Consider the following 27,444-nt stretch of genomic DNA (forward strand, 5'->3'; position numbering starts at 1 on the left):
AATTCTAAATTTTATTTCACTTTAGGTGTATGTTTTTTTGGATTAGGATGATGACTTTTATCACAAAAAGAAGTGCGACGGTTATATTTTGTACCGTCGCTAAAAATGCGACAAAATACCTAATAAAATATTTGTTTTCGGTGACAGTTTTACGAGCAACTGTCTGCCAAAAACATGATTTTCTGTGACGGTTTCTACAGCCAGAGGGTATGAAAAATGTGATTTTTGGCAAAGGTTTACAGAAAATCTGAAGCAAAAAAATTTCGATTTTGGGCGTGACGGTTTCTCGCCAACCGTCGCTGAAAATCATGTTTTTGGCGACGGTTCTATATAAACCATTGCCAAAAATATTTTTCTAGTCGCACCTAAAAAACCGTTGCCGATTTTTCGCGTGCTAGTATAGGCGACAAGAACGGCAAAGGTAAGAAATCATAGCCATTCATTTTTTGGTGACGGTTTTGGGACTTTTGGCTATGGTTTCAAACTGTCGCCAAAAATGAAGTTTTTTTGTAGTGACAATATCATCATCAAACTTCATACACATGGAACTTTACATGTAGAAAACACAATAATTGGAAGCTCGAAGCTGATCATTGAGCCAAACCAAATGTAATTAGGAATTCACTAGCTAGGTGGCCCAAGGTTCTTAAATTACTCATCATCATCATATCTATCTTTAATTGCAAATTATTAACAGAGCCCTTCAAAACCCTTATGAGAACATGAAATGGGTTTGAGATGTTTGAAGATCACCTGGAAAATAATGTTTTATTATTTCTGATACTAGGATGAAATAGGTCTGAGATGTTTCAAGAATAATTGTTAAGGTAGAGTTATGGGTGACAGATTATTTTGTATTTCATTATTATTATTTTTTGGGGAGGGGGGGGGGGGGGGGGGGGGGGGGGGGAAGGGAGTTGTTTCTTGATCAATGTTGAGAAACTGAGAAGATACCATTTATGAAAAGAATATCCTGCGAAGGACTTCAAGATCCATGGAAATCTCATTGAACTAGGATTAATCATAGCACCCCACTCCCAAGTATCCAACATAGGGAAGAAAAAGAAAAAAAAAAAGATGTCATAATTCTTGCATTCCCATTATCTAAATCCACATTCATGAATTATTAGACTATAAAAGCCATGGTGTAGTGGAAACCCATGGTCAAGCATAGAGCATCATAGGGTAGTTGTTCTCAACAATGGAGTCTTCAGACTGATTTATCCGCATGGAAATCCACTCAACAGAAGTTTAAAGAAAGATCAGTTGTCAACTGCTGTGTTGCAGTAATATATTGTGGAAAAGGCAGTGGAAGAACCCAAAATTGGTTTCGAAGAGTTGTAAAAGAAAGAAAAGAGTAGCAGCCATGTCCAGACATAGAAAAGGGACAAGCAATGAGGTACTGTACGTATGAGATCCTCAATTGCAGAGCAATGTGGATGTCATGGTAGGGTAGTTCTCATACCATTGACTTTGAAACTTAGTAGGAACTGTCTCTCATATCTTTTGTCTGGAATTGTAGGGTCTTCTTAGGCTTAGGTAATGATTTCAAGAATCAATGTCTTAGCTTCTTTTTCTTTGAAATTCTTTGTGTTTGGTTCAGTGCATGTAAACAACACTCATTGTGATTTGACTATAAAATTTTAATTGGATGACCTTCAACTTCAACTTTAATCAAACACTTCTTGCTTTTGTTGGCAGGTCTGAAGAATGGCCGGAAAAGTTTGGAAAAGGGTCCCTCTAGGGAAAGGCTAGTTTTCGGCTAAACTATTACACATAAGACAATCTAATCTATAACTAGAGAGAAAATGAGAACATAAAACCAAGTGGGGCATCCCATATTTTCGCAGGGCCTATTCAAATCCATGTATCAACCCCATGAAAACTTCAGGGTTCCATGTATCACTCTTATGCTTAACCAGATTTATTGCTTTGGACTTCAATTATGATGGGAAAAAAAAAACTCCTTTAAACAAAGACTTCAGCGGCATCTGGTGTATATTAGAAATGTTGGGAAGTAGGTATAAATCAAACAAAAACAAACTATAAATTTTCATGAATCATTCTAGTTATTATAAAAAGAAAAACATATCAAGGAAGTCAGTATAGGATTTTGTTGTTTCAGATACACAACCACATAAGGATTTAACAATCCAAGAAAGAAATAGAATAACATCACATGGTATAATGTAGCTTCCTTCTAGAGGAAAGTAGTTGAGCGGTTAACAACCCAAACTCACTTGGGGAGGTCTTGGGTTTGCACTCATCCGGCGACATTATATATTAGTAATATCCCCACCCCCATAATATCAACTCGCCAACTCAAAAAATAAATAAATAAATAAATAAAAGAAACTTTTCATCAACGGCTAGACTTTCTTTTAAAATTTTTTGTCCTTTATAATTGTATATTTTTGTTTTCACTGCATCCAAACAACACCATGTGAATTGTAATGAGCTTGCTCTAACCTCCTTGAAGAAATTATTCTTGTCGAATCTTGAGGGATGTAATTCTATAAACTCTTGTTGTGTTAGGTTTTTTTTATTTATTAAAATCTATATTATCTATATATTAAGTTTCAAAATTAGTTTTTGCATTTCTTTTATTTAATTGTTTTGTTTGTGTGTGGGACCCATGAGGTAAGGATGGTAATGAGGCACCATGAGCGAAGGAGGCCCTTCATGACCTTGGTTATGAGGCTCTTCACGACATTGGTCATGGGTCTTCAAGGTCGATATTGATCAGGTGATGAGGTGAGCTTACTTGAAGGGTGGAATTTACTCAAATTCTAACTCTTGACCTTCATTTCTCATTTCAATTTCATGACCATTCATGACCATTACCATGAGTGGGGTTAAGGTCTTTGAATGGATTAAATCCAATTCATTCCAAAGAAGTGAATGTGAGAGTTACTTTTCCAAGTAGTGGGGATGTTAGGTTAAGGGGGTTTATTCACATTAGTGGAGGAGGGACAAGCCCATTGATTCTCCATTAGTGGAGAATTGATTCTCCCCCTTGTGAGGAGGTGTGGTTTGGGCCTATATAAACCTAACCATTCCTTGCATGTTGTGGGGGAATTGAGACACTCCTTACACTCACATTATTTGTTTTACAAAATTCATTTTCTTTCTTTGAGTTGTCTAAGTGTTGTGCTCTAACTTTTGGCTCCTTGAAGGGACTAGAAGAACTACCTCATCTTCTAGTTGGAAGTTGTTTTATCTTGGAGGTGGTGGTCCGAAGAACCCTTGGTAGTAGGGTGCATCAATTACCATAAAGACAACCAGGGGCATAGTCAGGATTGAACATTGAGGGGGGGCGAATATACGTGGGTTAATGCGGGACCCACTGTGGGTCCCATCTCAAAATCTTTTGTTATATTTTGACGTGGGGTCCACTATAAAAATTTAGGTAAATTAATAAGAGGACTAAAATATAGATTACACAATTATAAGTAAATTATAAAAAAATATATTAAAATAAAGTAGGGGCTAAAATTGTGGGAGAAAAACTTTAAAAAATCATGAGAAAAAAAAGACGAAAAAGAAATTGTGGAAGAAATTATAAGAAAAAAGATAGATTTGAAATCTATTAACTAAATATGGGATAAATACTTAATTTATCATAAATTAATTAAAAAAAATCAATGATTATGATTAGATATAATAATATTAGGGTAATTTTCATCTGGACCCCCTGAGGTTTGGTCTATGTCATTTCTAGTCCAAAAAAACTGAGACTTTGCATCTGCCTCCCCTGTACTATAGAAAAAGTCAATTTAAGGACAAATTATCAATTTTATGACAAATTTGCCCTTATTCATTTTTTTTTAATTTAAATTTTTTATTTTTACATTTTAAGGGGTTAAAAGTTTATTAATTTACAAAATCAAACCCTCCTTCATTAACCGATTCCCAATTCTAAATCCTTATTTTCCAAATAATAGTTGAAGATTAATGGATGACACGTTGGAGATTATCAATCCAAATCTGATTTCGGATGAGCCCTCTGGTATATTTAAGGTAGAGCTTCAATCAATTCAAGCTGATATTCGAACTTACTACGTAGAGCCTAAGGATTTGAATGACTTCAATGAGCAGAAATCTGGGTTTGTGCTAGAGGAGAAAACAGAGGAGATTGAGGCTTTAATTTGGCAGAATGAGTTGATGAAGGTTGTTTATGGGAAGTTGGTCCCCAAAGATCTTGATCGTGAGATTTTCTGGACTCGTTACTTTTACAGGGTTTACAAACTCAAACAAATGAGGATGGTAGAGCTTTTCTTTTGAAGAAAGCAATTTCCAAGGTGGAAGAAGAAGATTTGAGTTGGGATGATGAAACGATTGATTGTGGTAATGGGTCTGGATTGAATGTTGAGCAGTCAGTTGCCAAATCTGAAGAGAATACATCTGTAGAAGGGAAGACAGATGCAGAAGCAGTGATTTTTCAATTGACTTCGCTTATGAGTCGATTGACTTAACCAAGTTGGAGATTACTTTCACCCATTAATTTTCATTTCCTAATCTTCAACCAGGATTGGAAAACAAGGATTTAGAATTGGTAGAACTAGGGATTGGGAATCGGATAATGAAAGAGGGTCTGATTTTGTAAATTGATAAACTTTAACCCCTTAAAATGTAAAAATAAAAAATAAAAATAAAAATAAAAAAAGGGCAAATTCGTTATAGAAGTGATAATTTGTCCTTAAATTGATTTTTTTCTATAGTACAGGGGAGGCAGATGCAAAGTATCAGTTTTTTTGGACTAAAAATGACATAGACCAAACCTCAAGGGGTCCAGATGAAAATTACCCTAATATTAATTGTAGAAATTTAAACATCCAATTGATAAAACTTAAAATTTAAATTGTTATTAGTAGGATTCGAAACTTTATAAGAAAGTTTAGGAATTCAAAAATTAAATTAAATGATTACGAACAAACGAAAGAAAGAAAGAACAACAAAATAAATAAATAAAAAAAGCTTTATGAAAAGAATACTAGAAAAATCGTGAGTGAGAGAGAAAGAGAGGAATAATTTGAGAAAGAGAAAGTGAATACATGATAAGTGTGGAGAAAATTTAGGAAAATTCCAATGTTTGCTAACTATTCCAATATTTTGTGACACGTGTGAGAAAAAAAAGAGAAAAAATAGGAATAAAAGAGGAGATTCATGAGAAAATAAATAAGAATTAAAATATGAGAGAATATATAAGGAGAAATTCATTGATTGTGAATTAGTTTTTAATTAGAGTTTAACTTTTTATTCCTAAAAACTAGTGATTTAACGATAACCATTAGATAATGATTAAGAATGACATTTGTACCCATCATCTTTAACTTAAAATTTTATTTTTGGAGGGGCCAAATAGTGGTATTACACATGTAAAGTGAGAGAAATAAGGACATAATAAGATGTTTAAATTTTCAAAAAATCCGTCCGCCCCAACGTGACTCCGCCATTGAAGACAACACTCAAGGTGTGACTCAACGTCATTGATCGGTGGTTCGTTCGGTTACAACATCAAGTTCCTTGAATTGGCTAAAGATCTTCATTTTTCAATTGTATTGTAATTTCATTTTTGTGTGTTTGAAGAATTTGTAATACAATAACCTAACATGTTTGCTATAAAATTCTTTTCAATGCCACCTATGCCACATATGAATACCCAAGGAACTAATATTTAATGTATTTGATAAATGAGATGATCCATCATTTATGTAAAACTTCAATTTAATAGAATATTTAGCACCAACAAGGGGATCCATATTCATCCATGACAGGAAACACTTTCAATAACTCTAGTGTCAACTAATCTTAATTCTTAACTTGATTGATCCCACAGCAGTTAACTAGAATTGGAAGTCAAAACTCACAATTATAAGAATTTTACAAAGCATATATGAATTATTTATATTTGAAGGTGGAGAAAGCTTATAATGTTTTTGTCATAGATCGAACATATAAAGAGTTATTAGGGAAGAAATATTTTATTTCTTTGTTTCTTCTTCACACAAATTTGTGTTGTGCATGAAAGCATGAATTTCATGACCCTGTGAAGATGCCAATGAAGAAAACATGTACATGATGTTTTTTTGGGTACTGGTGCTTTTTTAATCTTTGGAAATGTAATGCGTCTGTAAGGGTCTGAAGCGTATGATTTATTTTTTATTTTCATAAGGGCAAATTATATATAGACCTCCTGGAATTGTTATCAATTACATCTACTACCCCTAAGGAATAATCAATTATAAATATCTCTGTACTATTCATGATTAAAGTAAAATGATGATATCATCGCCAGAAAAATATCTGAAATACCCATTTACCATTTTTTATCCAAGTATTTTTTATAATTTCAAATTTACCCTTGTCCCTTATTGTTTTCTCTCTTTGTTTCTTTGTTGAACCCAAAATTCAAAATTAGGGACGAACTTAAAAGTTTGAAAGGTAGATATATAGACAAAGAAGGAATAAATGCAGGAAAGAATCAAACAAATGAAGCCTACAAAATGCAGAGTTGCACACACACACATAAAGAGAGAGAGAGAGAGAGAGAGAGAGAGAGAGATCCTTAAAAGATACTATCGATTCCCTTCTAAATTCTAATAACTTCACAAGTGTGTTAGTGCTTATCAATCAATACAGTAAGCTCTTGTGTGTTCCGGACAGGGATCCTATTCGGTACAGATAGGGGTGTAAACGGATCGGATTCGGATCAAATGGTGGTAATATTGTATCCGCATCCTATTATATTCGGACGGATTCGGATAATATCCTATCGGTTTTCGGATTGATTTAGTTGGATTCGAATGATAATCGGATAGTTGTTTTCTTAAGTAGATTCTTCTAAATGGGCATGAATACAGATCAAATACAAATTTTCAACTACCTGTTTACATCTTTACCATTTTATTTGTGAGGGCTAGGTTTGAAATTTAAGAATTAGTAACTTTGGTTGCTATTTTAGTAGAAACTAGAAAAATAGTCACGTATCACAGGTAAAAATTTTATATAAAAAAAGAAAAATAAATATAATAAGTGACTTAATCGGATAATTTTATTGAACGGATAATAATCGGTAAGAAATGGTTATACCATATCCGCATCCTATTAGTAATCGGACGGATTCGGATACCCTTAAACAAATTCGGATATAAATTCAAAAGCAGATTTCGGTTATCCATTTACACCCATAGGTATAGATTCAAATTTTGGAAGGAAAAAGGAAAACCCTATTTGCTTTAGTTTTCCATCAATTAATGCTGCAACGGACGGCTTGGCTCTGGGGTTTGCAAAATGGAATCATGGTCCTAAATGCTTTTAGCTTAAGGCTCTCTTCCGTATGATTTTCATTTTTTATTATTATCTATTTTGTAAAAATAGTATTAAATTTTATTTTGGATTAAAATACAAAGATTGTTTGGTAACTAATTGATAAGATAGATTTTTCACGGAAAGATATGTTTGGCATTACTTTTCTGCAGATTGATTTTTTTTGAGTTTCAAAACTTGCATTATACAAACCCTTTGCATCAATAGTAAGTCGTTCATAATAATCTTTCATAAATTTAGTGATGGAAAGACAATGGTTGCAGACAGTATTTCAATAGGTTAAGCTATTGAATCAAACTCTTTTGCATTTCCAACTTGGATTCTCTTAACTCTCCCTGCAATAATTCTACAAACCAATATTGCCATTTTCTCATAACTTCAACTTCGTCATGGGCTTTTCCAGTGGTAGCTATTTATGAATAATGAATCCCACATGAAAACCAACAAGAAAATGATAAAGAAGAAGTAGAAACAACTGCACCATGTTTGGATCAATATCGAGAATCTTCTTGATGCCCAACTCAGCCAACTCAAGATCCTGCAGCTCAAGACAACGATGAAGAAAAAGCTCTCGCATCTTTCAAGTCTTTCTATGTTCTCAAGCAACTCATTCTCAACCTACCAAAACAGAATTTAAAAAAAAATAATGACATCAAATAACATAGAAGCTTCAGATTTCATACAAGTACATGAACAAAAGATGATGTAAAACAAAAATCCACAGACAAGTTAAAAAGTAAAACTTTCATCAGGTTTACTTTATGGGGAATTATTGCTCCAAAATTTGATTGTGGGCCCACTGGTTAATTGTAAGACCAAGCCTGGTTCTTAAGAGACAAAGAAAGTGAGTGTGGACCAACTCTGAGGACAAGAAACCACCTCCATTTAGTAATACTCTAATTAGTTCAATTCAATTAATTGAAGGGGGAAATATTCCTTACCTGGATTCACTTTCCTTTTTGTGAAGTATTCGCAGCGGAAGTAAATCTGGATCCACGTTCTCGTTCAACCACCAAATCTCTACCGGGATGATTCCACAATCATAAGGAAATGGAAGTATTTTCACAACCCAAATGCCGTGTGGAAAAAAGATGGAAGAGAGATCTAAGGCAAAGGAAGGAAACCTTCACTAGGTTTTTCCTTCCTGTGTTTCTTGGAAATAAGGGAGAGAGAGATATGAGCCGCCTCCTTTTCTTTTGAAAATTTTACGTAATGTTAACACCCTCACTTATGGGTGGTTACCAAAATATATAACCTATTTTGTAACCGCCCTAATAGTGAGTTTTCAAATTTGTTCTTGGGCATTTAATTTATTAATTATATTAATAAATTCCAACAGCTCCCACTTGCACAAGGGCAAGTGTTAATCTATCAATGTGTCCCAAACACACATGTATATGCTAGATGTACACATTACATAGACCTCTTGTGTCCTAGACACACATGTACATCCCAGATATACATATTCAATCTCTCTACTATGTATCCCAGATACATAGACCTCTTGTATCCCAAACACACATGTATATCCCAGATATACATATATATATTGATCTCTTTACTATGTATCCTAGATACATAGACCACCTGTGTCCCAGACACTAATATCCACAAGTCATACTGGCAAAATGGGTTGTGCGACCGGTTATATACTTGCACGCGTGAGCCCCAAACTAGAAACCTCCCCTGAAGGCCAAAATGACACATCACTCAAAGAAACATATCAAATAAGAATTAGTATAACACAGTGTCTTAGGTTTATTCAAACTCACCAGACTGAAGGTATCTCGATCCCTCTGAGAGATCACCTTCTTGTCCTTAAAATGTTCACTACTGTAACACATACAGTTGGCGCCAGCAAATACTTTTAGGGTGCAGTTGAATCAAACCTTTCATTTCGCTCCAGACCATCACTACACTTAGGATTGACTCCTTTCCCCGTAGTGCCCCTTTAAGTCGAATTTATCATGACCATAGGTAACACCCCAAAGTAGCCACATCAATCCTTCGTTTCATGATGTCGTCGAAAGTCACTAAGAACACTAACGGACCATAAAGTCCAAGACTCACACAATGAGAGGAGCAGAGATCCATCCTCTCATTTCCAATGATCGCTAAGCACACATAGTATGATATATGTGCTATGGTGGAGCATTCTATATACAATAGAATGTATGTCCATCTCAACACCATACAGGTCTTAGTTCAGTCACAACCCTCTTGCGCCTAACCCGAGTTTCTTTATTGTCGCCACCCTGGCGCCACATAAAGTACTCGCACCTTGCTCCTATAGGCAACATGAATAGTGGGAACATTCATGTCGATTCTCTTCACTATAGAGAAACTCATCTTGATTCCAAATCAAGGCGACATCATGGTTATGAATTGACCTACACAAAGTCATTCACAATCTGTCTCATCTCTGCTCGCCTCCAAGGCGCCAGAGGTGAACGCTCGTGTGAGTGAGCCATTCTCTTGCCTATTGACATATCTTGTTTTATGCTATAAGAACACAATCGCATAGAAAGTGAATAAAATAAATGCTGGAATGAACTCATATTACTCAATAATAAGAAAGTCTTAATACAAAAATAAGTCACAATCTACGCAAGCCCAAGGATTTTACATGAGAAATAAAAACATCATTGGCTATAGGTTTGGTAAGAGGGTCAGCTACCATCTGACTAGTAGATATGTGCTTAAGTACAACTTTCTTCCTTGATGTAATGTCTCTAACAAAGTGATATCTCAACTGTATATGTTTGGTCTTCCCATGATACTTGGGGTCCTTGACATAGCTAAGAGCTGTTGTACTATCACAGTAGACAAGGGCAGCCTCTTTGGATGTCATCACAATCCCAATATGTTGAAGGAATATCCTCAACCAAACAACTTCTTGAACCGCAGCTGAGCATGCCACATACTCTGCTTCCATGGTCGAGAGGGATATACAAGTCTACTTCTTGCTACACCACAAAATGGCCCCGCCATTCAGCAATAAAGCATATCCAGAGGTTGATTTGTGCTCATCAATGTCTCCAGCCCAGTCGGCATCACTATAGCCAACTAAGCGCAAATCCAATCCTTGGTAACACAACATGTAGTTACTCGTTCCTCTGAGATATCTCAATATCCTCTTGACTGCTTTCTAGTGCTCTATGCCTGGGTTTGATTGATATCGACTAACCAAACCCACTGCATAACAAATATCCGGCCTAGTACACATCATAGCGTACATTAGGCTAACCACTGCACTGGAATATGGAACTCTTTCCATCTTGGTTTTCTCCTCTGGAGTCTTAGGACCCATATCAAGGCTCAAATGCAAACCCTTCTCCACTGGAGTATCAATTGGTTTGTAGTTGTGCATCTGGTATCTTGTCAAGACATTGTCAATATAGGTCTCCTAAGATAAACCCAGTAATCTCTTTTGCCTATTTCTGACAATCTTGACATCAAGCGCATAGCTTGCTTCACCCATGTCCTTCATATCAAATACAGAGGACAACCATTTCTTAATGGTTTCCAATAGCACCTTGCTATTGCTAGCCATAAGTATGTCACCTACGTACAGTATCAGAATGACATAATTACCAATAGATCTCTTGGTGTAAACACAGTGGTCTTCCTCAAGCATGGAAAAACCATTTCCATCATAGCTTGGTGGAAGCGCACATTCCACTGTCTAGATGCTTGCTTTAAGCCGTATATGGACTTCTTAAGCTTGCACACTTTACACTCAAGTCCATTTGCTTCAAAGCCTTAAGGTTGATCCATATAGATCTCTTCCTCAAGTTCTCCATTGAGAAAAGCAGTTTTTACATCCATCTAATAAAGCTCCAAGTCCAACTGAGCAACAATGGCTAGTATGAGGTGGATCGAGGCAAACCTAACCACAGGGGAAAAAGTTTCATCATAATCAACGCCCTCTCGTTGGGTATAGCCCTTAGCCACTAAACGAGCCTTGAATCTCTCAATAGATCCACCCGCCTTCCTTTTGATCTTGAGAACCCACTTGTTCCCAATTGTCTTTTGGCCCAGCGGCAAGTCAACCAAGTCCCAGACATGATTAACTTTCATCGACTCCAACTCTTCCTTTATTGCTTTCAACCATTCCTTTGAGCTTGACCCCGCAAGAGCTACCTGTACGCTCTTTAGTTCATGCTCATCGACTGAAGTCATCTCACAATCGATCTCTTCAGGAGTTACCATGTAGGCTTTATCCTCTATGTCGAAACGTCGACGAGGAACTTGCCCGCGCCCACTACGGCGCAAGTGCATGTCAGATTGCTCACCCTCTGAGGTAGCTATCACATCTGCACTCCCACTCCCACTAGGATCTTCTGAATGAACCCCAGGTTCATTATCCAGAATCCGAATCCCTGGAGTGACAAGATCACTATCTTGTATCTCAAAGAATTCCGATGATTCTTTGTTAACTCCTAAAAGAGATGGAAAATCATTCTCCAAGAATGTTGCATCCCTAGACTCAAGTTTCGTTCTCCTCTCACTCTCATCTAGTCCAATGAAGACATGGCCCTTTGAGGGTTCAGAATATCTCACAAAGATACACTTTCTTCCTTTGGGTCCAAGCTTTCCATTTTGGTAAGAAGTAGAGTGAACATATGCTGCACATCCCCATGCGCGCAAGTAACTCAAATCTGGCTTCCTTCCGGTCCACAACTCATATGGTGTGGAAGGAACCGATTTGGTTGAAACTCTGTTGAGGATATAGGCAGCAGTCAGCAAAGCATCTCCCCAATAAGAGATGGGTAGATTTGTCTGCATCATCATAGATCTCACCATGTCTAGCATGGTTCTATTCCTCCTCTCAGCAACCCCATTTTGCTGTGGAGTCCCTGGAATAGTAAATTGTCTAGATATACCCTTTTCATCACACAACCCTTTGAACATATTGGAGAGATACTCTCTACCTCTATCCGTCCTAAGAGTTTTAATCCTTTTATCTAACTGATTCTCAACTAAGCTCATGAATTTCTTAAAACATTCTAGAGCTTCTGACTTTTGAGAAATTAGATAAATGTGACCATATCGTGTATAGTCATCTATGAATGTGATGAAATAAGCCTATCCTTTTCTAGTATGCACATTCATGGGTCCACACACATCTGAATGGATAAGTTCTAAAGGAAGAGAGGCTCTCAAAGCCTTTTTAAATGGTTTTCTAGTTGCTTTTCCTGCTAGACATGACTCACAGGTTGGCAAATCAGATAGTGAAACTTGGCCTAAGAGACCTTCTCTTGCCAACCTGTACATCCTATCTAAGCCAATATGTACTAGTCTAGCATGCCACAAATTAGAATCAATACACACAGTATTTTGGCAAACAAAAGCATTACTAGGATTAAATGAATAATCAATTGTATCCAACACAATAAAACCATTATTAAGAAAACCATAACCATAAACTGTATCACCTAGATACAAAACTAAAGAATTGTTTTCAAATACAACTTTAAAACCATGTCTCATAAACCACTATTGTTTCTGTTCCCACCTCTGTTACTTTGCCTGGACCAGAGGTTGAGCTCTCTCCTTCTTGCGCTTGAGACCTGCACCCTTACTAGTGCTAGCTTCAATAGCAGGTACTTTAGTTTGAGGGGCATCGGCCAACATCCGATCCTCCTCTAGCTCAAGGTGTTTGGCAGCTTGATCAAAGTCTTGACCTCATCAGCATGAGTCAAGAAGATCTTCATATGCTCCAAAGTCTTAGGCAATGACCTGATGACTGCGGAGACTTGCTCCTCATTAGTCTTTTGGCGCCCACATGTGCTCAACTCACTAATCATGTTGAACATGATGGTTATATGCTGCCTCATGGTGTGACCCTGACACATCTTATAACCATCAAATGTGAGTCTGAGCTGGCAACCTCTTGTGGTGGAAGTCCCTCTATACTGGAACTTCATAGCCTCTCACAAAGACTTTGCAGTCCTATTCTTCTCTAACCGAAGCATCAGGTCATCCCTCATGGAGCTTAGGATACTAATCCTAGCTACCCAGTCTTTCTTCTTCCAGGCATTGTAAAGCTCAATGTCCCTGCGATACTGTGCAGTGGTACCTTCCTCAGGTGGGGACATGGTCTAGTTTATGGTTTTCAGCATGTTCTGCTCTTCTAGGAGATACTGCACCTTTCGGTGCCAGAGGTCATAATTCCTCTCATTTAGTTTATCTCCTTTCGCGAAGTCAGCAACAATGCTCTTGGTAGCAGCCATTTATTCTAGAGACATTATATACTACGATGAGTTCAACTATTCTAGCATAAAACACAACTCAAGCAACAACAACTCACACTAGCATAGTCAACCTATGGGGTAAGCATTTAAACCAAAAGAGATGCTAACAAACATTCAATCAAATTCTCATGCAAACCCACATAGACTTATAAACTAGTTTCATTCTGTGCAAGAAACATGATTGATAGACCCATAATTAAAAATAAATAGTTTTATTAAAATAAAACATGCAATCATGTTAATGCTATGAGGTGGTTCACACAGAACACTTCTACCTCATTAGCTCCCACTAGGCCACATTAGGCCCTCAATGCTCAAACATCACATAGATTGTGAGCCATTGATGTCCAGTAAATAGAAACATATTAAAAAATTGGACAAAAAATCGACGAATCCGGGGGAGCCTCTTCGTTCGGGAATCCGTCTAGCTTTCTGCAACCAGACGGTCAACCGTCTGGCCCAGACGAAAAATCTGTCTGGGTCACTGTGTTCTGTCAGACCAATAGACGGACGACCATCTGGTCCATAGTGACCAAAAAATAACGTTTTTCCCAATTTTTCTTGAACGATTTTTTTCTAGAAAAACGGAAAATCACGTTTTTTCACCCAAAAAATCATCCAAAAAACACATGAAAAAATCCAGCAATTATTATTAAACAAAAATAATTATCATGGATAATCAATTCATGCAAAAAATCACAAGGGAAAAATACAAGGATCCTCCCACTCGGATCCGAACCCAAAACATAAGGGTTTCCCAAAACCCTATCAATTCTCCCATGGGTTTCATATTAAACCCTGGATTCTCCATGGGTTACTATAAACCCTTGATCCTCCCATTGGATCCATACAATGAAATTAAACAATGGGGAGGAACAAAGAATCGTGGGAACCACGGCTCTGATGCCAATGTTGGTAATACTCCAATTAGTTCAATTCAATTAATTGAAGGGGGAAAGATTCCTTACCTGGATTCGCTTTCCCTTTTGAGAAGTTTTCACAGCGGAAGTAAATCTAGATCCACGTTCTCGTTCCACCACCAAATCTCTACCGGGATGATTCCACAATCACAAGGAAAGGGAAGTATTTCCACAACCCAAATGCCGTGTGGGAAAAAGATGGAAGAGAGATCTAAGGCAAAGGAAGGAAACCTCCACTAGGTTTCTCCTTCCTGCGTTTCTTGGAAATAAGGGAGAGAGAGATATGAGCCGCCTCCTTTTCTTTTGAAAACTTACGTTATGTTAACACCTTCACTTATGCGGTGGTTACCAAAATATATAACCCTATTTTGTAACCGCCCTAATAGTGAGTTTTCAAATTTGCCCTTGGGCATTTAATTTATTAATTATATTAATAAATTCCAACAAGTCAGAATCTGGTGAACACGAATCCTTGTAGAAAGGAGTAAATGTTCCAACAAGATGAAGAATAAATGTCTTATTGGGTAGTTGCAAGAGAGTAAATGACTAGAGTTAATGTTCTTGGACCTACCCTAATTCGTGTAGAGTATTAGAATATATACCGAGTTCATACCTCTGAGGTGACCAAGAAGCATCGCAGCCCTCAGATCTTTTGTTCCAGATAAGGGTTGAGGTGGCTTCTGATGGGCAGCTTGACTAGCAAGCCAAGAGCTCAATCTTCTTGAAGAAGCTTCAAGACAACTGTACCCAATACCACCGAATCAGGTGGTCAAGTTCACGTTGATGTGGATGTGACAACAATCCTCACTTTGGCAGACAGAACGTAAGGGTGCAATAGTCGAAGAAGTCTTAAGCGAATGAGAAGCTTCCTTGCAGGCATTGAGCATTTAATGAATTTAGTGCATTCAATGCTGAAATTAATGCGTTGATTGACGTCTGGATGAAGATACGCATAATCCTCTTGCAACGTTACTTTAACCGAGATATAACTTGTTGGGCACTTAATTATGAAAGACCATCCGAGAAGTCCATCATGACAGCTGGCTGTCACCATGAAGCGCCCTTCTCAGCGAGTATTCTACAGAGAAGTGCCCTGCCGAGAAGTGCATTATGAACCCTGTGAACTGATTGAGCCAAACGTATTGGTTCGTATGGTCTACTCAGATCCAAGGGTTTAAACCATAATGTTTATAATAGGAACAAAACCCAAAATAAAGGGATTGTATTAATAGAAAATAGATGGATTCTTATAAGATGACTAGTTTAGAAAATCTTGATCTTAAAACAATAAGGCATCCAGGTACAGATCCAAGTGAAAACTTCACTGCCACATTTTCTTTTCAGTTACACAAATAAAATAAAAAATTGTAAAATTGTTCAGAATGAATACACGATTTTAACGTGGTTAGATCTTCAGTGAGAAAGTCTACGTCCACGGTGAAATCCCCAATCAACTATGTTCTGGGGAGAACTTTCATTAACTATTAATAGAGATGGAAGTGTACATGATGTAGTATTTTACAATGAGTGGAGTTCTACAAAGATGTGAACTTTACAATGATTAGGACTATTAGTCTTTATGTTGTACTGAAAGACTAATATCCGATAAAAATCCCCCTCAAGTTGGATTGAAGATGACATCTGAGGTCAACTTTGACAATAATTTTTGGAATGTTCCCTTGGATAAAGCTTTTGTGAAAATATCTACAAGCTGCTCATCACTTCTTATGAATGGGGTTGCAATAGTTCCATCTTGGACTTTCTCACGAATAAAATGACAATCAATCTCAATGTGTTTGGTTTTTTCATGAAATACTGGGTTGGAAGCAATGTGAGTAGCTGCTTGATTATCATAGAAGAGCTTCATAGGTTGACTAAAACTGTCAAATCCTAATTATTGAAGAAGAGATCTAATCCATACCAATTCACTAGTTACAGATGCCATTGCTCTATACTCAGCTTCAGCACTGGAACGTGCAACCATACTTTGTTTTTTACTTTTCCAAGTGACTAGGTTTCCTAAAACAAATACGCAGAAACCAGTAGTTGATTTTTGATCAATAGGATTACCCGCCCAATCAGCATCAGAGAATCCTTCAATAATAGTGTTCCCATTTTTCTTCATCCATATACCTCGTCCTGGAGATGACTTCAAGTAACATAGAATACGGTCTACCAACTCCATATGTCCTTTGGTAGAAGTATGCATGAATTGGCTCACATAACTCACTGAATATGCAATATCAAGTCTAGTAATAGTAAGATAAATTAGTCATCCTACTAATTGTTGGAAACAACCAATATCTTGCAGAGGAATAGAATCACTGATCACTTTGCTATTATAGTCCATGGGAGAATTAGCTGGTTTCACACCCATTTTTCCAATTTCTTTTAGAAGATCAAGAGTATACTTCCTTTGAAAAATGAACAATCCCTTATTAGAGCTTGCAACTTCAATACCAAGAAAATATCGAAGTTTTCCCAGATCCTTGATGTCAAAAGTTTTACCCAAATATTGCTTGAGAGTAGTAATTTCTTGATGATTATCTCCAGTGATAACTAAGTCATCGACATAGACTAAGATGACAACTGTACCCTCAGTATTTTTCTTGACAAACATTGAAGAGTCTGATCCACTTCTTTTGAATCCAAAAACTAGAAGGGCTGTACTTAACTTCTCATACCACGCTCGTGGTGATTGCTTAGGACCGTATATTGCCTTCTTCAACTTACAGGCAATACCATCTTGATGTTTCAATGGATGACTTGGAGGAACTTCCATGTATACTTCTTCTAGCAAATCTCCTTGTAAGAATGCATTATTTACGTCCATTTGAAAGAGAGGCCATTCACAATTGACGACTATTGACATTAACACTCTTATAGTGTTCATCTTCACTACAGGTGCAAACGTTTCCTTATAGTCAACTCTATATGTTTGGGTATATCATTTGGCAACAAGCCTAGCCTTGTATCTTTCAATTATGCCATCAATATTGTATTTGGTCTTATAGACCCATCGACAACCAACTGGGTGTATACCATTTGGAAGTGGAACAATATCTTCCATAGCCTTCATCCATACTGATGAATTCTTGGCTTCAAAATAATTAATTGGTTCCTTATGATCCCCAATGGCTGTTAAAAAGGCAAGGAATTGAGGAGAAATATGATCATAACAAATATGAGATTGAATGGGATATTTAACTGTATGATATGTTGAGAAGTCTTGTAATCTGATGGAAGGTTTAGAGACTCGAGTTGACCTTCGAACTTGTATAGATGATGTCTGCCCATTCTCAGGTGGAATCAATATGTGTGGTTCTTCTTGAGTATCAAGATTGTTTTGTTGTTCAATGTCGTTTGATGAGCTATTTAACATACTTGGTAATGGGGTAGGAGCAAATTCCTGCACAACAAGTTCAATATAATGATCCATATTCTCCCCCTGAATTTGACTCCTGCCAGGATAAAACATGTGAGTTTCATTAAAGGAAACATCACGAGAAATAAAAACTTTCTTGGTGGAAGGATTATAACATTTATAGCATTTTTGTGATGTCGAGTACCCAAAAAACACACACTTCTGAAAGCGAGGATCAAGTTTGCTACCATGCTGTGAGTGAACATAAGCAACACAACAAAGACTTTAAGATGAGTCATTGTAATTGGACGATTATAGAGAACTTCCAGTGGAATCTTGAATTGTAACACACTACTTGAAAGACGATTAATCAAATAACAACTTGTAAGAACAGCATCAGACCAATAAATTTTAGGAAAATTTTCATGAAAAAGTAAAGAACGGGTCACCTCAAGCAAATGCCTATTCTTATGTTCAACAACTCCATTTTGTTGAGGTGTGCCAACACAGGATGTTTGATGCAAAATTCACATATTTCTAAGATATGACTCGAAATGAGTATTTGTATACTCTGTGTCATTATATGTTTTCAAGATTTTAATACTCGTCTGAAATTGAGTGTGAACCATATTGCAAAAATCTTGAAATATCTGCAGAACTTCATTCTTGAATCACAATAAATATAACCATGTGGCTCGTGATTTATCATCAATAAAATTAATGAATAATTTAAAACCATCTCTGGAATCCACAAGAGAGTGCCAAACATTAGAATGCACAATCTCAAAAAATGTACTAGAAACATGAGTACTGTTCGGAAAAGGCAACCTATGCTGTTTAGCAAAATGACAAGCATCACAACAACTGGAATCAAAAGAGAAAGATGAATTAAAAAAATTTAGAATCCTATCAGAAGGATGGCCCATATGCCAATGCCAAAGTTGGGATTTCTCTAGGTTTTCTCAAAAAAACCAAAGCACTATTTGGAGAGTCCAACACATAGAGACCATCTTGTAGGCGACCTTCACCAATTGTCATTCCGGTTCTGCTGTCCTGAAATATTACTTTGTCCTTGAAAAATATCACATGGCAATTCAAACTTTTAGTGATCTTGCTAACTGATAATAAATTCATAGACAAAGATGGCACAAACAATGCATTTGCTTCAATTGAAAATAAATTCAACTTCCCATGTCCTTGAATAGGAACAATGGTGTCATTAGCAACCGTAATAGAAGGGAAGGAGTCCACTTTATCAATACTCAAATCAGATAAATAATATGAAGAACGACATATATTGTCAGTTGTAGCTGAATCCACTATAAAATAATTTTGAGATAAAGTTGAAAGGGCAAGGGGAGTACTAGTGGTGTGAGCAACATTGCTTGATTCAACTACTAAGGGAACAAAACTATTTGACTGAAGGAGCTGTTGTAGTTGAGATGCAATCTGTTCAAGAGAACCCTGAAAATCTGAAGTGCTTGCTTGCGCAACAATTTTTGGATCTGATGTTTTAGTGGTGGTCTGATCTTTAGAAGGACGCAAGTGAGGGTGCAACTACCAGCATCGTTCTTTAGAATGACCATCACGATTACAATGATCACAATGATAAGTGGGTCTTCCACGACCTTTCCCACGATGACGATCGTAAGAGACTTGATTTCTAGAGCCAGAATTAGGAAAAATATTTGTTTTTGCAACATGGGCAATAGTCTTACTTTGATCAATCCTTGTTTTAGATTCAGATTGCATAACACGTCTTCTAGTTTCTTTCCTCTGAATAATTGCACAAACAGTAGTGAATGTGGGAATATCTGAATTCATAAGTATCTGTCTTTTTAAGTCTTCATATTCAGGACCGAATACGGCTAACAGTTGATAGACACGGTCATGCTCATCTCTCTTCATATATTCATCAATAGTTTGGGCTAGAGGACGATACTGAGTCCCATTTTTTTTAAGGTTTCCAAGATGATCAGAAAAAGACTGAGAAGAGCCTTGCTCAACATGGACAATCTCTTGTTGCAGTTCATAGATTCTAGAGGAATTATCAGCTTGTCCATACATGAGTCTCAATGCATCCCACAGAGATTTAGCCGTTTCAGAGTAAGCAAAAATCTCATATATCTGAGGTTCCATGGAATTAAAAAGCCAAGTTATAACTTGGTTATCAGTAGCAAGCCATTCACCATATTTGGGATCAACAATCTTAGGAGCTTTGGTCTGTCCATTAACATGCTTAATCTTAGACGCCCACCTAAAGCAACGGTTATTGCACGAGATCAGGTCAAAAAATTTCTTTCATTAAGTAAGGTAGAGGTAAGATGACCAGTGAGTTCGTATAAAACCTTTGAATCAGTCATGATGACCACTGTCACCCTTTCTTTCTTCTTTCCCTCTTTTTTTTTTTAATCAATAACTAAAGCAAAATAAAACAAAAGAACTTAAAAGCACGTGAAACTCAAATTCTTCTGTTTGGTTTCCCACCTTTCAAGCTTTTGTTTTTTTTGATAAACAAAACTCCAATAGACCCCACATGAAACCCAAAGTTCTTTTTGGATTTTTTTCCTTCTAAAAAAAAAGAAAGAAAAATGTAGTACTTATCTTGCCGTAGAAGAAGCCTGTGAATCGCCGTAATGGCGTTGCGTTGGACGGATTATTTGAATTGAACTAATCAACTAGCATAGGAAGAGCACGGGCAGGATTCTGCAGGTTTCTTTAGGTAAGCAAGAGATATGGATTTGTAGTAGGGATCCAACGATCGGCAAAGGTGAAAACGAACTGAAGTTTTCGCTTCAAGAACGAGCACGCACCGAACAAATCTAGGTGTGCTCTGATACCCATGTTCAGAATGAATACACGATTTTAACGTGGTTCGATCTTTAGTGAGAAGGTCTACGTCTACGGTGAAATCCCCAATCAACTATATTCTGGGGAGAACTTTCATTAACTAAAAATAGTGATGGAAGTGTACATGATGTAGTATTTTACAATGAGTGGAGTTCTACAAAGATGAGAACTTTACAATGATTAGGAATATTAATCTTTATGTTGTACTGAAAGACTAATATTCGATAACAAAAATGCATATTGATAGTATCTTTTCTAGAATGACCACATGATGTAAAATTGCAAATGCACCATAGTTTCAACCAGGTTCAACCACATAAGGTATTCCATTGATATGATAAGAGAAATTTCATTAGTTGAGTAGGCATGTTGTCAGTAATATCATTCTGTATGCATTTGAGAGTGCTTGAAGCTCATGGAATTGCCAACTGTTACCATTGAACTCTAGAGAGCAGTAAAATTGAGATAAAATAATTAATCTTTAAAACTAAAACTTGAAGATCATTCATTTTCTGAACACTAGCAAGCAACGCAACCATCTTAGAAGGCAGAAAAGCTAAGCATAATTTGAGAACTCTGTTTCAAAGACCAACTCACTCAACCAAAAAAACCAGTTGGACCCAAGTTTTTAAAACTGAAACAAAACAGAGGATTGGTTTTTAAAATGAAAGACCACTCATCTGATCAATATTAGCAAGAAACAGGAAATTCTTAGTGGGACAACAACTTAATAGAACAGATAATTGGTCTTCAAAATGGAAGATCAGTCATTTGATCAACATTAGCAAGCAAGGTAACAGTACATACAGACATAAAAGAAACAAAGTAACTACACGAGACATTGCATGGTTAAATATTGTTATTGTTGTATTATTTTTAATATAATAAATAAAATAATAAATGTTTCATTTTTATTGGATTTATAAATGCGGAAAATTTTCCTTTATTTATTTTAGGAAAGTGTTTTTTATATAGTCCCACATTGGAAACCGAGATGTCGGAATCCAAGTTAATTAATAGGTACTGCCTATTAACGTTGATTTATAATAATAAGACACACCAATGAATGTGCCTTGCACGAGCGAGGACGATGTACTGTCCAAACGCGCATGTGTAGCGTGGGCTTAAGAGGTGCACCTATACGAACATAGTCATGAACTGTTCTCAGTAGAGGCACCTCAATGACTATAAAAATCCTATGGTTTCTCAACAGCAAGTTAAAAGAAAAATCCGAAATTTTGTCTGCGCTTTGAAAATTTGGAGAAAACTATTTTGAGTTGGGCTTCTTTGTATCATGGGAGATAGTTCGCTGGTACCTCATAGCACTTTCAGTGAGGGCGAATTACGTCTTAAGGACAAAGACCATGGTAACGCCCCCTAGAAGCTCCTGCTTTCACACTGTGATCTCGTACACCTAGTACTAATAAAGATTCAACAGTTACATGCAGTCTATTTTATTTCATTTCATTCCACGGAAGCCACTGCTTTAAATGGGCAAAAGACAAATATTTTACAAAGATCATACCATCTGAAAAATTAGTTCTAGCTGCATTCTCCCTGATACATTGATGAAATCCCCTCTGAAGGAATGAGTTAAACTTCCCTTTCAGAAGAATACAAGTTTACCCTCTCGTTTATAATTAATTCATCCATGGAAAAGGATTTAGAATGAGCAGGATTAACATTAATACCAAAGCAACACATTGGCAAAAATGATCAGTAATCTAAAAATTTGAAATTGTAAACATACATATTATTATTTACAATAGAAAGCAATTTACTATTTTGACTCTATTAAGAACACGTGTTTTTAAAAGACCACCGCCAAAAACAGATAGAAATTGGTTTTCACATTAAAATAAAAAATAGGTCTCAACTTTTTTTATTTTTGTGTTTTATCAACGCCATATAAATTGCATTAAACACTGCTATTTATATTTATTTGGATAAAAATATTAAAAAAAAAAAAAAAAACTATACCAAAGACTACCTGAGGTTGTTTGTTGGAATAAAGGTGGGGCAGGAAAAAAGGGGTGGAAAAATTCTTGAAAAAAGTGTAGACTTTTCACTTTTTTCTTAAATCCCAAAATGGTAGATTGTTTGGTTGCATGGGGTGGGAAAGTGAAAAACAAGCTTCCTTGAATCAAAGAAACTTGTCTGGTTGATACGGAAAGATGAGCACCAAACGGGTATAACCCGAATATTATACATTGTCATATTAGCTGGGTTCCACCCGGTTTCAACAGGACAAAACCTGATCGGGCCTGGACCGAATGGGGCTCCACATGACAGTTGATCGGGAAGGATGCCGATCATCCATGACCAAAAGCGCAACGTACGCCACAGATATGGCAATCATCCTTGTTATAGAAGGTCAACTCAGCAGGATTGAAGGGAAACAACAAGGGAGAGATGAGGAGAAAAGGCGGGACACCAAAACAAAAAGGTAACACCAACAAAAGGACACCCGGAAGCAACCAAACACGAGCATAAGGAGCGGAGACCCAGGATCACAACGCCAGGAGGGGGGGCAAAGGGGCACAACCGGGACAGGGAACGAGAGGGGCGAGGCAAAGATGAGGGGGGTGGGAAGACAAAGCTGGAAGTCAGGGGAACAAGGAGGACAAGAAAGCGGGGAGATGAGTAAGAAGAAATGATAACCACGGCACGAGGAACAGAGGACGAAACAGGGGAGAAAATGAAGAAGGAACAAGAGGGGGAGGAATGGGAAGGAGAGAAGAAAGGAGGAAGCAAGGGGAACGGGAGGACAAATTGGGGGAACAAGGACAAGGGAAAAGGAAGGAATGAAAGGGAGAAGAGGAGCGAAAAGGCGCAGAGAACAAAAACGGAACAAAGGGAAGACAAGAGAGAAAGGAAAAAGAAGGGACAAGGAGGGCTAGAGGATTGGGAAACAGAGGGAGGGAAGAAGTCGAGAGATCGGGATAAGGAGGAAGAAGGGAAGCCAAAACCCAAGGGGAAGAGGGCACACCAAAGGAAGGAGACAACCCGGCAAGGGGGGGGGAGCCGAGAAGATGGAAAAGGCAAAGGGGAGGAAGTGGGAGGGAGAAAGGGAAGACCGGGAATGACGAGGATGACGAGTAGAGGGAACGGGATGAAACATGAACATGCTCTGAAACAGCGACTCACGAAGGGAAAACAAACAAAGGAGCAAAGACAAAGGGATGATTGGTAGGTGGGAAGATGAATGGAACGGACAAGGGGCATTAAATGGTTTAGAGCCAAACAGATAAAAAAATTGGAGTTGGCCCGAGAAAAGGAGAGGGAGGGAGTAAAAGAGGGACGGAAGAAAGGAGAAATGAGTCCATCGGGATTATGAAAAGAGACGAAGTGAGAGATCGAGGAGCGATGATCAAGTGCAAAGGGGGAGTGGCATTACCCACAAAGGGAAGCGGAGGACAAGCAAGAACAACGGGAGGGACGAGGCAAAAGAAGCGGGTAGAAGTGATAAAGGAGTCAAAGCGACGGGAGAAGATGAGGACGGGAAAAAGAGGACAAGAGAGGTCAAAAGAAGGAAGGGAAAAGGAAAACCCCAAACGGGGAGAGGAATATGGGATAAAAAGGAGTTGAAATGGGGGAAGATATGTGCACCCGAAGATGGGATATGAGAAATATGCCGACCACGGATTACGGAAAGGAGGGAAATGAAGTTTGAAATAGAAAAATGATAGAAGGAAAGGGGTCAGAGTAAAGCAAGGGGAAGAGGAGGAAGAAAGAAAAGAGGGAAAGTCCAAAAGAGCTTGTCAAAAAGCGGACAAGGGAAAGGAGAAGGCGGACGGGAAGAAACACGGTAGGATTATGGGGGGAAAGGGAATCAATCGAAAGGCAAAGTAAAGGCCGGGAGGGGGATTGCAAGAAAAGGCAAAAGATGTCCGAGCCAAAACAGGACGGGACTTAGATGGTGTCACGTCACACATGATGAGGATAATCATCAAAGCAAAATAGCAAACCGGGAGGTTCACCGAGGTGGACACGGGATCTGGATCTATCGATGATGCCTTGGAAGATTAAAGTTGGTGATGATTTGTTGACACCATCACAACGCCACAGGTTTCTCGGGATCATCCACGGGGGAAGGAAGACCAGGATCTCAAAGTTGGAAAGTCACGAGATACTTTGGTTCGGGTGAACTCATGGTGGTGGGAGGGGATATAATGTCATCGGGACGACCAACATTGAATGCACTGAAGGTGGTGCTCCGGACATATGAAGTTAAAGTTCGACCGAATCAGGAGTCGGGAATGTTGGACAACGGCTTCCGCCAATGTTATACAAACTACTGAAGGAAAAGCGAAGGAAAGTGGGAAAGCATAAACGGAGGTTGGGACGATCGGATGAGGAAAGCATGAATGGGGGAACGGGAAAAGGGAAAGGATCCAACAGTCAATCCCTGACCGAGGAAGTATGGCGAGAGAGCGGACGATTTCAAGGAGGAACTTACCCGTCTGTGTGATAATGCGGATATCTTCGCATGGTCAGCAAATGATATGCCGGATAGACAGAGGGAGAGAGCACAAACTGGATACGGAAGGATGCAACCCCGGCCATCCAAAGACGAAGAAATTTTGCGATTGAAAAGCATGAGGCAACAGGGTCGAGGTTGAAAAGTTGGAGAGGTCGGGTTTCATAGAACCAATCGAATGCCCGACCGGGGCCAATGTAGTTATGGTTAAGAAAGCGAACGGGAAATGGAGAATGTGTACCGACTACACGACTTGAACAAAGCTGCCCTAAGGATTGCTACCCTCTCCCGAGGATTGATCTCCGATCGATGCCACACGGTCACGAAGTCCTTAGTTTCATGGACGATACTGGGATATAACCAGATCTTGATGAGTCGGGAGGATGAGAAACACACTTCCTTTATGACTGATCGGGAGAGTTATTACACCGGGTAATGCGTCGGTTTGAAAAATGCGGGGGCAACTTATCGGAGAGGTCAATAGAATTTTTCAAAGGCAAATCGGGCAAAACATGGAGGTCTATGTAGACGACATGCTTGTAAAAAGCTTGGTTCGGGCAGGCATTTGGTGACTTAGAAGAGACATTTGATGTGCTCGAACGATGAATGCGCCTAAACCCCGAAAATGCGCCTTGGGTTTCCTCGGGAAAGTTTCTTGGGTTCATGGTTTCTCAAAGAGGAATCTAGGCTAATCCAGAAAAGATCCAAGCACTGATCGAGATGACACCACCTGTTACAATAAAAGAAATCCAGTGTTTAACCGGGAGGGTAGCCGCTTTAAACCGGTTCATATCCCGAGTGGAGAAAAGTGCAACACGCTCTTCAAAGCCTTGAAGACTACGCAAGCTCGGAACGGTCACATGGACACCGGAATGCCAACAAGCTTTTGATCATCTTGTAACTTATCTCGGGACAACACCTGTTTTGGCCCGACCCCTGGCCGGGGAAGTCCTTACGATCTATCTAGCAATTTCGCCAATGGCGGTCAGTGCGGTTTTGGTTCGGGGTGATACCGTTCAAAACCCAATCTACTATGTGAGCCATGTGCTTATAGATGCTGAGAAGCGGTACCCGGACATCGATAAACAGGCGTTGGCGCTCCTGGTGGCATCACGAAAGCTAAGGCCCTACTTCCAATCGCACCCAATAATAGTCCCGACTAATTTTCCATTAAAGAAAATATTACAAAGACCTGATGTAGCAGGGAGGATGGTCGGGTGGTCCGTGGAACTTAGCGAGTACCAGATCGAATTTAGACCAAGGACTGCCATAAAAGCCCAGGTATTGGCCGACTTCGTTGTCGAAAGCACTATACCACAGAGGAACGACCAAATGCCAACGGCTGGAGTATCCGACTTGTGGATTCTGCATGTTGATGGTTCGAGCAATGTTTCTGGGTCGGGAGCAGGCTTGACCCTCTATAGTCCCGAAAACTTCACTATCAGCTATGCTATAAGGTTCAAATTCCCAGCCTCAAACAATGAAGCAGAGTATGAGGCTGTCATAGCAGGCTTGCGAGTGGCCCGAGCCCTCAGGGTTCGGGAGCTGGAAGTAAGAAGCGATTCTCAATTGGTTGTCAACCAAATCAAGGGGGAGTATGAAGCAAAGGACGAAAGAATGGCTAAGTATTTAGTCAAGGTTGGACAGTTTCAAACTTTCTTCGAACGGGTAACATACCGACAGATACCAAGAAAAGAGAATGAAAATGCAGATGAACTCTCCCGATTGTCAATGGCAAGCTACAAAAACTTGGACTCGGCGGTTTACATTGAAGAATTAAACAGCCCGAGTATCCAGGAAGTAGAAACCTTTGAGATCAGTAAGGAATCAGACTGGACCACACCTCTGATTGTGTATATTCGGGATGACATTCTCCCGATTGATGCAAAGGAAGCAAAGAAAATTCGGAATCAGGCCGCCCGGTTCACAATGATCGGGGACCAGCTGTATAGGAGGTCGTTCACGAATCCTCTCTTGAGGTGTGTTGGGCCATCCCGGGCAAGATACGCCTTGGCTGAGATCCACGAAGGGATATGTGGTGCACATATGGGCGGGAAGGCATTGGCACAAAAAGTATTAAGGTCGGGAATATTCGCCACGACAAAAGGACCGATTGAATATGTCCGAAGTGCAACGATGCCGAAACACCTAATGTCCCAAAGTACCAGACCCCATGATACCGCCAACCCGACGCCATTCGATGTGGGGAATGGACCTTGTCGGAGTATATGGTGGTCGCAATAG

At 38.5% G+C, this 27,444-nt stretch overlaps 1 protein-coding gene across 1 annotated transcript; it reads left to right on the forward strand.

The window, feature by feature from the left end:
* Positions 1-26,178: 26,178 nt before the first annotated feature.
* On the forward strand, positions 26,179-27,444 carry LOC149007655 (uncharacterized). Its single transcript, XM_089167125.1, has one exon. It carries the CDS (start codon positions 26,179-26,181, stop codon positions 27,442-27,444), a length of 1,266 nt encoding a protein of 421 aa, XP_089023251.1.

The sequence above is a fragment of the Hakea prostrata genome, chromosome 8 (genome assembly GCF_041222555.1).
Source record: "Hakea prostrata isolate BN-2017 chromosome 8, UWA_Hpros_2, whole genome shotgun sequence".
Lineage (NCBI taxonomy): Eukaryota > Viridiplantae > Streptophyta > Magnoliopsida > Proteales > Proteaceae > Hakea > Hakea prostrata.